This window comes from Artibeus jamaicensis, unplaced genomic scaffold (genome assembly GCF_021234435.1).
Source record: "Artibeus jamaicensis isolate MK-2021 breed Jamaican fruit bat unplaced genomic scaffold, CSHL_Jam_final scaffold_1964, whole genome shotgun sequence".
Taxonomy (NCBI): domain Eukaryota; kingdom Metazoa; phylum Chordata; class Mammalia; order Chiroptera; family Phyllostomidae; genus Artibeus; species Artibeus jamaicensis.
In genome coordinates, this window is record NW_026522030.1 from 69775608 (window position 1) to 69791128 (window position 15521).

The window sequence follows — 15521 nt, forward strand, 5'->3', positions numbered from 1 at the left end:
CCGATATTTTGTTGACAATTTTAGTGTCTATGTTCATCAGAGATATTGGCCTGTAGTTTTCTTTCTTTCTCATATCTTTATCTGGTTTTGGGATTAAGATGATGCTGGCTTCAGAAAGAAAAAAAAAACTTTGGGAGTCTTCCCTCTTCCTGGATTTTCTGTAATAGTCTGAGAAGGACAGGGGTTAGCTTTTCCTTAAATGTTTTATAAAATTCTCCTGTGAAACCATCCAGTCCAGGGCTCTTGTGTGCCGGGAGATTTCTGATGACTGCTTTGATTTCGTCAGCTGTTACTGGTCTGTTCAGGCTTTGTTTCTTCTTTATTCAGTTTTGGAAGATTATATTTTTCTACAAATTTGTCCATTTCACCCAGGTTTTCAATTTTATTAGCATATAGTTGTTTCTAATAATTTTTTACAATCCTTTGTATTTCTGTGGAATCAGTTGTAACCTCTCTTCTTTCATTTCTGATTTTATTTATTTTGGCTCTCTCATTTTTTTCTTGATGAATCTGCTTAAACGTTTGTTGATTTTGTTTACCTATACAAAGAACCAGTTCCTAGATTTATTGATCCTTTAAAATGTTCTTTCAATCTCTCTATATTTCATTCTGCCTTGATCTTGGTTATTTCCTTCCTTCTAGTTGCTTTGGGCTTTGTGTGCTGGTCTTCCTTCCATTCTTACAGATGTAGGATTTGGTTGTTTACTTGAAATATTTCTATCCTTTTTAGATAGGCCTGTGTCACTATGAACTTCCTGCTCAAGACTGTCTTCACTGTGTCCCATAAATTTTAGACTCTTGTGTATTCATTTCATTTGTTTCCAGCAATTTTTGATTTCTTCCTTGATTTCACTATTAACCAATTCATTGTTCAATAACATGCTATTCAATCTCCAGGAATTTGAGTGTCTTTGAGTTTTTTCCCTTGAGGTTGGCTTCTAGTTTTAAGCCCTTGCAGTCCAAGAAAATGCTTGACACAATTTCGATTTTCTTGAATTTGTTGAGACTTGTTTTGTGTCCTATCAGTTGGTCTATCTTTGCAAATGTTCCATGTGCATTTGAAAAGAATGTGAATTTTGCTTCTTTGGGATAAAAGGTTCTATATATATCAGTTAAGTCTGTTTGATGTAGGTCATTGTTCAATGCCACAGTATCTTTGTTGATACTCTGTTTAAAAAATCATAACCATGATCAAGTGGGATTCATGTCAGGGATGCAAGAGTGGTACAATATTTGCAAACCAATAAATATAATACATCACACAAACAAAAGGAAAGATAAAAATCACAGAATCACATCAAGAGATATGGAAAAAGCATTTGATAAGGTACAGCATCAATTTATGATAAAAACACTCAGCAAAGTAGGCATAGAGGGAGCATTCCTCAATATAATAAAGTCCATATATGAGAAATCTACAGCCAACATCATACTCAACAGAGAAAAACTAAAAGCTTTCCTGCCAAGATCAGGAACAAGACTAGGGTACCTGCTTTCACTACTCCTATTCAACACAGTACTGGAAGTCCTACCCACAGTGATCAGACAAGGAGAAGAAATAAAAGGCATCTAAATTGGAAAGGAGGAAGCAAAACTGTCATTGTTCACAGATGACATGACAGTGTGCACAGAAAACCCTACAGACTCCACCAAAACTACTTGACCTAATAAGTGAGTTTGGCAAAATAGCAGGATACAAAGCCAATATTCAAAAATTGAACACATTTTTGTACACCAACAATGAAATACCAGAATTAAAAATCAGGAAAAAAAAACCCATTTGTAGAGCAACAAGAAAAATAAAGTGCCTAAAGAATACACCTAACCAAGGAGGTCAAAGACCTATACTCAGAAAACTACACAACACTGAAGAAAGAAATTAAGGAAGGCACAAACAAATGAAAGCATATATCATGTTCAGGGATGGGAAGAATTAACATCATATAAATGTCCACACTACCTAGAGTAATTTATAGAATCAATGCAATCCCTATTAAAATACCAATGACATATTTCACAGATATAGAACAAACATTTCAAAAATTTATATGGAACCATAAATGACCCCAAATAGCCAAAGCAATTCTGAGAAAGAAGAACAAAGTAGGAGGGATCACAACACCTGACATCAAACTATATTACAAGGCCACTATAATCAAAATAGTCTGGTATTGGCATAAGAACAGACATGTAGCTCAATGGAACAAAGTAAGAGAGCTTGGAGATAAACTCGAGTCTCTATGGTCAATTAATATTCAACAAAGGAAGCAGAAGTATAAAATGGAGTGAAAGTAGCCTCTTCAACAAATGGTACTGGGAGATCCTGACAGCTACATGCAAAAAAAAATAAAATTCGAGCACCAACTTACACCACACACATAAACTCTAGATGGATAAAAGACTTAAATATGAGTCACGATACCCTAACAGTCCTAGAGGAGAACATAGACAGGAAAATCTCACATATTTCACGGAGCAAAATTTTCACTGATATGTCTGTCCCCTAGAGCAAAGGACATAAGAGAAAGAATGAACAAATGGGACTTCATCAAAATAAAGAGCTCTGCACAGCTAAGAAAACAGCATTAAAATGAAAAGAGAACCAACCATATAGGAAAATGTATTTGCCAAAGATACCTAAAACAAGGGTTTGATCTCCAAAATACATAAAGAACTCACATGACTCCACTCTAAGAAGACAAGCAACCCAATTAAAAAATGGGCAAAGGACCTGAACATACATTTCTCCAAGGAGGACATACAGAGGGCCCAGAGACATATGAAAGAATCGTCAGCATCACTAGCCATCAGAAAGATGCAAATTAAAACCACTATGGGATACTACTTCACACCGTTGAGAAAGGCCATCATAAACAAAGCAACAAACAACAAGTGTTGGCAAGGTTGTGGAGAAAAGGAAACCCTAGTACACTGTTGGCAGGAATGCAGACTGGTACAGCTACTGTGGAAAAGAGTATGGAATTTCCTCAAAAACCTAATCAACAAAAGAAACAAACAAGCAAAATATAACCAGAGACATCAAAATAAACAAGAAACTAACAGTAACCAGAGTCGGAGAGGGGAATTATGGGGTGGAAAGAGGGAAGGGTCATCAAGGAACATGTATGAAGGACCCACGGACAAAGCCAAAGGGGGTTGGATCAAGTGTGAGAGGTGGCGATGGGTGGGGTGGGACTAATGGTGGAGGGAAAACGGAGACAAGTGTACTTGAACAACAATAAAAAAAACTCTCTAAAAAAAAAGTATATACTATACAGAAATCCACTCTGATTGTTCGAGATGATATACCTACTGCATTTTCAGGTATTCTTGAATATCTTACAAGTAAAAAGAAAACTGAATGCTTTTGGATTGAAGGTATTTATTAAGCTTGTTAAAAAAATACCACAGACTCATTAACAAAATAAATAACTGTAAACTAACATCCTTTATTAGAAATTTCAAAAATGATAGTGTAGTCACTATAGGCTAGGGTCTTAACAATACAGACCCAATGTGTTATCACTCACTTATCCTTCACATACCCAAAAAATTCCCCTAAAAAAGAATCTTAAATTTGGGTTGCTCATAACTGAGGACTCCTAGATCTAACTTGATTCAGATTAGTAAGGCACAGAGATAAAAATGACCCTTACATGATTCCAGCAGCACTAAACTGGGTGTCCTAGTCTTTTTTCCCACCCCCCCAGTAAGTGGCTTTCTGGCATTTCCCAAGGGAAAGAAAAAATGAGTATCCTCATTAGGGAAATAAGCACAACTTCTCACTGTCCCTTTGAATAGTAGCTGAGGTCAACAAAGATCTTGAAACTTAAGAGAAAGAGCTGGAGTTCATGAGTGTAGCTTTGAGGCTATGAAGGGTACAGTAGACATTATATGCACAAATAAATTGTAGCTGCAGGCTAACCTATAATAAGAAAAATAGAAGTAGGATCTTTTACCACCCAAATTAAAGAAATACATGCAACTTGGAGTTCTTAACCACCCAGACAATAATTCCACAATAAGCCTGTAGGTTTTCAATCACTAAATCACCACATGATGTTGCTAATCAAATGATGAAACACAGCCTGAAAAATATAATCCTTGCTTATTATTATCAGTCTCTGATTCATTGGTGCTTTCCCACAAACCAAGTAAATTACATGCTTCCTTCACATATAGAGACACTTGGCCTCAAGCAACAATTTATGCTTGCTTTCACCCTTCTAAAAATCATAATAAAATATAAATGCAATAATTATCTTAATCAGACACTATTTTACTAAATATATAACTAATTAACAGTATGTTTTAAATTATATATTTAATGGATATATAAGAATATAAAGTACAGTTATAAAATTTCATTTAATTTCAAGAATGCTAACTTTTTTGTGAGAAGTCAAAATGAATAAAATTCAAATAAATAGTAACAGATAATGTAGTTTTCAAAGGAGACCATGATATTTGGAAATATTCTATTGATTTAAATTATGAGATAATGAGCTCTGGGTGGGTGGTTCAGTTGGTTGAAACATCATCCATGCAACGAAGGATGTGGCTTTGATTCTCACTCAGGGCACATTCCTAGGTTGTGGGTTCAGTCCCCGGCTGGGGTGCACACAGCAGGCAGCCCACTGGTGTCTCTCTCTTGCATTGGTTTCTCTCTTCTCTCTCTCACCCACTTTTCTCTCTCTCTAAGTCAATAAACATATCCTCTTGGATGAAGATTAAAAAAAAAGTTATGAGTGCTTAGTTCTACACTAATGGGGCTTTTTATATTTTAAACTTAAAATAATTAAATAAAAGTCAATAAAATAGATGACAAAAATAGATTTACTATTGTTAGGAAATAGAATTAGATTCAAAATATATGTTGTAAAAATAAATCATAGAATATTCTAACTAGCACAAACCTATTTATTAAAAAAATACATAACTCTCAACAAAGTGGGTATAAAGAAAACATACCTCAACATAATAAAGCCCATATAACAGCTAACATGCTTAATGGTGAAAACTGAAAGCTTGTCCTCTATGATCAGGAACAAGAAAAGATAAGAATGCCTATTCTTGCCACTTTTATTCAACATAGTACTGGAAGTCTTAGCTAGAGAAATTAGGCAAATAAACAAATTAATTAATTAGTTAAATCAAAGGCAACCAAAAACCAAATCAGCAAAAAGAAGTAAAACTGCCTCTATTTGTAGATTACATGCTACATATAGAAAAACCCTGAAGACTCCACCCCTCAAATAACCCCCCAAAACTATCTGAACTAATATACAAATTCAGTATACAGGGTGGGACAAAATTGGGTTACAGTTGTTTGTATGGAAAATAATATAATAATTGATAAATAATAATACAAGAATAAACTCTGTGTTTTGCATACTCACAACTGTAAACCTATCTTCACCCACCCTGTAATTGCAGGATACAAAATCAATATGGAAAAATCTAATGCATTTCTATACACTAATTACAACTATCAGAAAGAAAATTAAGAAAACAATCCTATTTACAATTACATAAAAAAAAATACCTAGAAACAATTATAACCAAGGTTATAGACCTGTAACCAAGATGAAACCAAGATGAAAGACCTGTAAACTAAAAACCATTAAGACACTGATGAAAGAAACTGAAGGAAGACACAAATAAATAGAAAGATATTCTGTGATCATGGATTAAATTAATACTGCTAAAACATTTATACTACCTAAAGCTATCTACAGATTCAATGGAATCCTTATCAAAACTCCAATGACATTCTTCACAGAAATAGAGCAAACACTCCTAAAATCTGAATGGAACCACAAAAGACCCTGAATAGCCACAGCAATCTATGAAAAAGGATCAAAGCTGAAGGCATCACATGGTCCAATTTAAAACTATATGACAATGCAATAATAATCAAAACAGTATGGTACTGGCATAAAAATGGACACAAAGATCAACAGAATGGAACAGGAAGCCCAGCAATTAAACCACACATATATAATCAATTAATTTAAACAAAGAAAGAAAGAATTTACAATGGGGAAAGGACAGACTCTTCATTAAATGGTGTTAGAAAAACTAGACAGCCACATGCAAAAGCATGAAACTGATCTCAAAAAGATACCAGCACCCCCATGTTCATTGCAGCATTATTTAAAATAGCCAAGGCATGGAAACAACATAAGTGTCTATTAATGGATAGCAATATTATTCAGCCATAAAAAAGAAGGAAATCTGCCTCGACCAGTGTGGCTCATTTGATTGGGCATTATCCCACAAAGTGAAAGGTTGCCATTTCAATTCTTGGTCAGGGCACATGCCTGAGCTATGGGTTTGGTCCCCAGTCAGGCACCTGTGAGAGGTAACAGGTTGATGTTTCTCTCTCACATTGATGTTTTTCTCTCTCTCCTTCTCCCTCCCTTCCCTTAAAAAAAAAGAAAGAAAATCCTGCTATTTGCTACAACATGAATAGACATTGAGGGAATTACGTGAAGTGAGATAAATCAAAGACAAATACTACATGATCTCACTGATATATGGAATTTTGAAACAAAAGAAAACAAACATCAAACTCATCAGGTACAGAGTATAGATTAGTGGTTGCCAGAGGCAAGGGGTAGAGGACAGGTGAAATAGGTGAAGGTAGTCCAATAGTACAAGCTCCCATAGGATAAGTAAATCCTGGAGATGTATTGTACAGCATGGTGGCTGTAGTTAGCAAGACCATATTGTATATTTAAAAGGGAGTAGATCTTAAAAGTTTTTCTCACAAGAAAAAAACATTGTAACTATGAGAGGTGATGGATGTTAATCAGACTTACTGTGGTAATTATTTCAAAATATTTGCATGTATCAAATCATTATGTTGTATATCTAAACTAATACAATGTTACATGCCAATTGTATCTCCGTAAAAAAAAACAACCACTCACAAGGTTTTAGGGTAATCTCCCTAGCTTACATTTTACAGTATGATTTAGAGGTCTAGGCAAACTAAACTATGCTGAGCTTATGTAGATTAACTGCTAAAAATATTTCTAGAATTTCAAAGAAAAAAAAACCTACTTTGAATTACTTCCTTTTTTTGCCAAAAGAAATAACTTGCTTTTTGTTAATTAAAATATTAAGTTGGAAATTGCTCTGTAAAAATCTTTGATTCTATAAATAAAGATTGTTGATAGTTATTAAGGGATTAAACAAATGAATTCTGCTACAAGGAGGCTAGAACTGTCAGTATTTTATGCAGCTCTGACAGGCAATGCCCAGGGGCAGGGGTCATGGCTGGAGAACCTAGCATTGCTTTTCAGAACCATTCCTCAATTCATCACCAAGAGTGCACCAACCGGTGGGTGTCCCAGTATGAAGCAAATGCTCCCTTGCATAAATGAGATATAACAATCTTGTGATCTAGGTTGGCAAGTAAAAACAAGAGACAGAAAGTTCAGTCTAGACACAGAGGCCTTGAAAACCCTTAGAGATCTAATAGAGAACTCAGAGAACTCTTCAGGAAGTTTCTTTCTCTGATTCTGAGCTCCTACCTATCCTCATCCTCTTGGCATTCGCATTTATGTATCTGGTACATTATCTCCTCAAAAACTAGAAGACAAATTATTATACATGTGGCAACAGCATACCTTTTTAGGAGGATATGAATCCAATACTGTAGGAAAGTTTGAAATATATCTGGTATAACTACTTCTAATTGAGAATCCACCAGATGCATATTCACAGTGAGCTAATGAGTACAGATACAACTAGACCATTTGTCTTTGGCTACCACCTCTTCTGAATAATTGAGCCTCTGTTATGACTACCTGGTGTTCCTGTCATACCACTTGATAAATATTTTGTATATCATTCTTATATGTATGCAAACTGAAAGAAGAACACTTGCCTTCATTTTTCCACTATATTTCGGATCAGAAAGTGTTTCAAAGGCTGCATCTTTGCTTTTGTGCACAAAATCTGGGAATCTGGAAAACACCTGATCACATATCCTTTTGATGAGTGTTTCCTTTAAAGGAAGAGGAAATATTAACTTAATACATTTAATCCTGTATAAATTGAATGCAAAATTATAAAAAAAGTTATTTTAACTTAAGTTTAAATATTCTCACTTTGATTAAAAACTAAAGTGCATATACTTCTCTGACACGTAAATAAAAAAATGAACAAGTCAGAATTTCATACAAAAAACCTTAAAGATATTTGGCTAGGTAATTTCATATCAAGTATAAATACTTATACCAGATATCACCACAAAGACATTTTAAAAGACAGCACAAACCTGCTGTTTGGAGGTGCTAGCAGCCTGCAGTAGCGAGACGTGGTTAGCTACCTTCTGAAGGACTGCAAGGTAACTGAAGTACAGCGTTTTCACTGTTTCACCATGTGAATTAGTCTATAAGTAGAGAAATACAGAAAATAAAAACAAGCAAAGGACTAACATGACTATGTAACTACTTACATTACAAAATATATCACTTGCAATAATATTTTTTATTGGGTTACTACTGGCACAATACATTCTGAAAAAATGATGGTCAACTTTTTATACCAAATATCCATGAATTACATCTAATTCTGGTGAACCATAACACAGTGATATTTTTAATCAAAGAGGGGAGAATGTCCTCATTCCAGAAGTATTCACCCTCCAAACACAATCATAGAAATGCGGCGTAAGAGGTTCCTGGTAACGAAACTATATGGTAAAAGGGGGCAGTGTTGTACGGACCCCTTTCCTCTCTCTTCTCACTTATATTCCAAGGGTTCCTATGAATCTGGGCTATCACAAAAAAAACTGGTCATTAAAAACAGCAAAATAAATGAGAGTGAGAAAAACTATCAATCTAGATAAGTATTTATGTAGGGTCCCTCTCTGTGCAAAGTTATGTGACAGGTAACTTGATAAAACAGAGGTGAAAATGGAAAATACAGAGAAAGTAAAACATATTTGATTCTGAATGAAAATAAAATGCTTTCTAAATTATACACAGTTTTTATGAAAATAATACTATATCTCATATCATAATAAATTTTAAACTTGTGATGAAAGAGTAAGGTTATTATTTAGTGGATAGTGAGACTTCCTGAAAGGGAAATGAAATTTCAAAGTACTTCCCAGTAAAAGCTGAAAAGGAGGATATCAAATTGAAGCTACTTTCAAAAACTAGTTTGCTTGTTTTTATTCTCAACAAAGGACATTTTTTTTCATTGCTTTTAGAGAGCAAGGAGGGGAGAAAGAAAGGGAGAGAGAGAAACATTGATGTGAGAGAGAAGCGTTGGTTGGTTGCTTCTCACACATGCCCAGATGGGGCTGTGAATCGAACCTGCAACTCAGGTGTGTGCCCCAGGCAATCCTCAATCCCTCAGCTCCTGGGTGATGCTCCAAGCAACTGAGCCATGCTGGCCAGGGTCAAAAAAGTCATTTTTAAAAATATATTTGAATCATGTATTTTGCCATGATTACTATTTGACATTATAAAATGTTTTTAAAAAACTCTCTCTTTTCATTAACTTATGGCTTCTAAAGTAAAGAATTCTCTGTGGAAAACTTATCTGCTACTTACAATAGAGTACTATATAATCAAAATAAGATAGTAAAGATATCAAACTAAAATGCTTGCCTTATAACAACAATTTCTCCTTTTTCGGCCACTCCTGCAAGTACAAGGCTCAGAAGACTGAAGTATCAAAGTCACATCTTCCGTCTCTAACACTGTTTGGTAGACAGCTTTCTGAAAATCTGTTAGAGAACAATACACCATCTGCCGAGAAAACACAAGATAATTATTAGTATTTTTTCTATAGCGATAATAATCACAATGCACATCCAACTTCATAGCTTGCAATAGTGAAAACTGCTCATAAACTAAATTGTTCTTCTAGATACGTGATTATAACAATTTCTTGGAAATCTATATATTTTGCCAACACACTAAGCCAAAACTATACAAATTATAACTTTATTTTCAAATGTATCTCAAAGAGTTTGTTTTTTAATTAAAAGGAATCAAAATATGAAGAAAACAACTTATGAGATTTCCTTTTACAGGGTGGGGTAAAAGTATTTTTATAGTTGTAAGTATGCAAAACACAGAGTTTATTCTTGTGTTATTATTTATTAATTATATTATTTTCCATTCGAACAATTGTAAACCTGCTTTTGCATCACTCTGTATATTTCTCAAAATTGTGTGTGTTTTCAGGGTTCCACATTATTAGTCTACCATGCAAATAAATTATTAAAATTTAGGTCAAATCAGAAACTAGATAAGAAACAATGGAAAATTTTAGAACAATGGTAAGAATTATAAGGACAGAATTACTTGAAAAACTTAGAAAAATATTAAAAGCCTCAAATTACTGCAAACAAGCTAAAGTATTTGTATTTAATATCTTTCTATAAATTTCTAAGATTAGTAATGATAAGAGTTAAGTAAATATCCATAAAAGCAATTACAAATTGCTATTTTGTGCCCAATTTCAAAAAGAGAAAAAAGATTATAAAATAATGCCATCAGTTTCAGGGGGTAAAATTTACACTGTACTTCCAGGAGTACTGGAAATTGGTAAAATTCTTCTAGCTATAGCTATATGTAACTAGGGTCAAAAATCTAAATATATCCATAATAGGGCTTTGAGTAATGTGAATAATAGGGAAAAGCCATCTATTCATAAATAGTTGTATGTGTATATCACTACAATAAAATATTACTGCCAAAAATGACAAACACGTACATCTGAGCAAATACAGGAATGTCTATGTAAAACAATGCTAGATTAAAAAAAACTACCGTATTTTGGACTATATGATGCACCCCCTACATTTGGGAGGAAAATGGGGGTACATCTTATAGTCCAAATGTAGTTTTACATTTACATTGGTGAAATATTATGCTATTTATGTTATTAAATGTTTTACCACCTTTTTCTGTTTCAATTTTTTTTCTTGTTTTCCTCTAAAACCTAGGTGCATCTTATGGTCCAAAAAATATGGTATAGATAATATATTAGCTATATCTTGACTGTATTGAATACAAAAGTACATATAAAAATAAAACAGAGGACATAGAAGATGGGGGTTGATGATTAAGGTATGGAGGAAATTCTGAGTTACTACTTTTCCCAGATTTATTGAGATATAATTGACATATAACACTGTGTAAGTTTAAGATGTACAATGTGATAATTTCATACATACACATATTATAAAATTACTACCACAACAAGGTTAGTTAACACATACATTACTTCACATAATGACATTTTAATTTTTTGTGGTTAGAACATTTAAAATACATGTGGTTAGCAACTTTGAAATATACGCTACAGTACTGTTAACAATAGTCTATATTATGCAACTATGTTATACATTAGACCCCCAGAAATTCTTCATCTTATAATTAAAGGCTGTACCCTTTGACTAACATCTATCCATTTCCCCTGCTCCTTAGCCCCTGGCAATCACCATTCTACTCTGTTTCTATGAGTGTGGCTTTTAAAAATAAATATTCTACATATAGGTGAGATTGTACAGTATTTTCTTTCTCTGTCTGACTTATTTCATTTAGCACAATGACTTCAAGGTCCAGCCCTGTTTTTACAAATTCTAGATTTCCTTCTTTTTTATAGCTGAATAATATTCCATTATATATCTATATCTCACAAATTCTTTATCCATTCATCTTTCAACGGACACTTAATGTTGTTTCCATGTCTCTACTACAGTGAATAACAGCAATAAACATGGGACTTCATGTATCTCTATAAGAGTAATTTCATCTCCTTTGGATATATATTCAAAAGTGGGTCTACTGGAGCATATGATAGTTCTAGTTTTAATTTGGGGGGAACTCCCAAAGGATTTTCTCTACCAGTTTACATTCCCACAAACAGTGCACCAGGTGTCACTTTCCTTCACATGATCACCAACACTTGTTATGCTTGTCTTTTTTAATATTGCCATTCTAACAGGCATGAGGTAATGTTGAACTGTGGTTTTGGTTTGCATTTCCCTGATGATTAGTGATGTTGAGAATCTTTCCATGTACCTGTTGGCCACTGGTATGTATTCTCTGGAGAAAAGATGTCTATTCAGATGAGATCAGTGCTTAATTAGATTATTATTGTTATTGAGTTGTATAAATCCTTTATTTTGCACATTAAGCTCTTATCAGATAGATGGTTTGCAAATATTTTCTCCCATTCTGTAGGCTGCCTCTTCATTCTGTTGACTGTTTCTTTTGTGGCACAGAGGTTTTTATTTTGATATAGTCTCATTTGTTTATTTTCACTTGTGCTTTTGGTGTCTTTTCAAAAACACCACCTGTAAGACCAATGTCAAGGAGTTCTTTCCCTATGTTTTCTTCTAGTTTTATGGTTTCAGGTGTTATATTTAAGTCTTTAATCCATTTTGAGTTAAATTTTTGTGAGTGACATAAAACAGGAGTCCAACAGCATTCTATCACATGTGAATACCCAATCATTTATTTAAAAGACTATCTCTTCTCCACTGAGTATTATTGGCTCCCTTGTCAAATACTAGTTGAGTGTATATGCATGTGTTTATTTCCGGGCTCTCGATTTTATTCCTTTGATCTATGTGTCTATTTGTATGCTGGTACCATGCTGTTTTGATTACTATAGCTTCATAGTTATAATTTGAAATAATTTTAATAATATTAATTCTAATCCATAAACATGAGATACCTTTCCATTTACCTGTGATTTCTTCATTTTCTTTCATCAATGTCTTATAGTTTTTAGTGTACAGGTCTTCCCTGGTTAAATTTATTCCTAAGTATTATTTTATTGTTCAGTTGGTTACTAAAACATATAGTAACATTTACTGAACACTTCTTTCATGTCACACATTTTAGAGCAATAACATGAGGCAGGCACTGTTATCATCTTTCCCATATAAATGATAAGGAAGCTAAGGTTTGAGAGACTTTGCAAATTGTTCAAGGTCTTAAAACTCATAAGTGGAGGAGTGAAGATTCAAACCTATGGTATTTGATTTCAGAGCCCAATCTCTAAACTTTTTTGTGCAACTTTCTTTTTATATTGTTATAGTTTGCTGTTCCTACTAGACAGACAACTAAATAATATACATTAAATTCCACAAAACAATTTTAAAAAGTAGAGGTTCATGAAGTTTTCCAATTCAATAATATTTGCTTTAAATCAAAGTCAAACATTATATCAGTTTCCCAACTTGCAGATCAGTATCATATTTTTCTTGCAAATCTATCTTTTAAAGTAATGATCAACAGGATATCCTAAGACTAGAGGGTATTGATAGGATTGCCCTTATTTGGGACAACACTAGTTAGATTTAGTTTACAGTGATTTATAGAATCTTTAGGCTATTGCTAGAAGAACCACATAAAAAGTATAAAAGATAACTACTATATTTAAAAAACATCCTCCTAAGGTCAACTCCTCAAATCTCCTTAAACAATGAGTGGAATTCAATTGTAATTTTCCTACAAAGTTGTAAAATTAGGCTAGTTGTGTCACTGCAAATAGCATTCTATAAGAAACAAATCTTTAATAAAAAGTTTTCAACCACTTTGATCTCTTAGCTAGAGTTAAGGTACGAAAGAATAAACTAAGTTGTAGACAGTAGATAATGTAGGAATTACAAAATATGAACAAAAAACACATTAGGGAGAGAAGTTCTTCTTTCTTCATTGAGGAAGAATTACATAGAAAGTATTTTGTTCTAAAATAAGAAAAATGAATTTAATGCATACTAATAATATACCTGTTAGTGGACAGATCAGTAAAGTTAGTAAGGAAAATGATTGGGCTTCATCGTGGTTTTCTAAAATTCTGCATAAAGCAATTTTTTTTTCACACCAAGTAAAAGGCAAAAAAACTATATTCAAAAAATATCACAGGAGACAAGTTTTCTCTTGAAAAATTTTTTTTCAGAAAAAATAAAACACAATCAAATAATATATATAAATGCAGTTCTCACCCGGTCTTCCTTCTTAGGCAACTGATTTTTGATGAGAGTCTTGGTACGCCTGAGAAACCATCCAGCCATCTTTGTCGCAAGCCTTCGCATGGCCTTTCGGCCAGTAGCTAGTTCTCTTTTTGTTGCAGTGTGTCTCTGACCATGTTCTACTGGATCGGAAAACTGCTTCTTGAAGTGGATCCTGCTACCTAAAAGTCCTGGTACAGCCCTTTATCAAAGCATTAAAAAAAATGTTAGGGCTTTATTAAATTATCTAGATGAAAAACATTGGCTTCTTTTTGCTTCTAAAAAATAGACTAAGTTACCTGTTGGTTAATGATAGCAATAGCAGAAGGCAAGTAAACACAACATTCTTTCTTTATGACATTTTCAGTAAATAACTATAAGATAATAATAAAACTGGTAAATTAATTCAGATATTTCATTCAGGCAACAAGAGTAAAGATAAGTTTTCATAGGGCTCTATTTTGTATACCATGTTTGGGATCAAGCACTTCTGTAAACAGACAAGTAATTATATTTTTCTCCCCCAGAAACTAATACTTAGCAAACAAGGTAACATTAAGTTAAAGATGTATTAAATTAAAAAAGAAAGTGTTACCACTCACCAGTCCATAACACACCACAGTTCTTTCATGTTGTTCTGAAGAATGGTGCCAGTGAGGCCGATACGAACATTGCATTTTAAAGCTTTCATAACTTCTGTTACTCTAGCCTTTGGATTCTTGATTCTATGAGCTTCATCCACAATGACAGCTGACCATTCTAAACTATTACGTGATAACAAAAAAAGGGAAAGGTTGAGAAAACATCCTTTTTTCAGCCTATGTAATTTTAGAAAGCAGCTTTCTCTATTAACATTTTGGAGGTTTTTTTCCTCTCTACTCTCCAATGAGAGCATTCTCCCCTAGTTAGTGAAATGGTCACAGTTTGGACAATCCACAAAAACAAAATATATATGGAGACAAACAGGTATAGACAATCTATGTAATTATGGTGAAATTAAAAAAACTCATTCAAACACTACTAAAAGAAAATTTAAATTAATAAAAATAATAAATATAACATATAGGAAGCAATACTTGCCATGCTAAATCTGAATGTAAATACCAATATAAACTCATGATTTTAAAAGCTATATTATGTACCTCTATCTGCTAAAAAGTCTTAGAATTGATTGTTATCACAGTAGCAATGAGCACCCATAGACGTCAATCCACTACAAGGAACCAGCAACCCATGGAGAAATGTTGATTTAAAGTGTGCGGCACAGATGTTCAAAGATAAATGGGGGCATATCCAAAGGACACAGGTTCCAGGCTAGTTGGAGATTTTGAGCATCATTAAGAATGATGCCAGAGAAGGAAGATGGCAGCTAGGTAAGAGGGAGTAGATTCCACTTCCCCCTACATATGGGACAAAAACGTACCCAATCTATGGAGGAACAGAACAAACAGCCAACAGTACCACAGCATACATGAAGATAGAAGACCAAAAACTGTAGCGGACACTGAAAAACCAAAGGGTA

The 15521-nt window shown here is 33.6% G+C and overlaps 1 protein-coding gene across 5 annotated transcripts in view; it reads right to left on the reverse strand.

Annotated features, from left to right (window-relative positions):
• The window catches only part of ERCC6L2 (ERCC excision repair 6 like 2), a 157408-nt gene that overhangs the window by 85470 nt on the left and 56417 nt on the right, over nucleotides 1-15521 (reverse strand). For all 5 annotated transcript variants that reach the window (XM_037141005.2, XM_053656179.1, XM_053656180.1 and 2 more), the window contains 5 exons: nucleotides 14602-14763; nucleotides 13994-14201; nucleotides 9633-9773; nucleotides 8291-8404; nucleotides 7898-8017 (listed from right to left, as the gene is read on the reverse strand). In XM_037141005.2, coding sequence (XP_036996900.2) covers nucleotides 7898-8017; nucleotides 8291-8404; nucleotides 9633-9773; nucleotides 13994-14201; nucleotides 14602-14763 — 745 coding nt within the window. The remainder of the gene's footprint in view (nucleotides 1-7897; nucleotides 8018-8290; nucleotides 8405-9632; nucleotides 9774-13993; nucleotides 14202-14601; nucleotides 14764-15521) is intronic.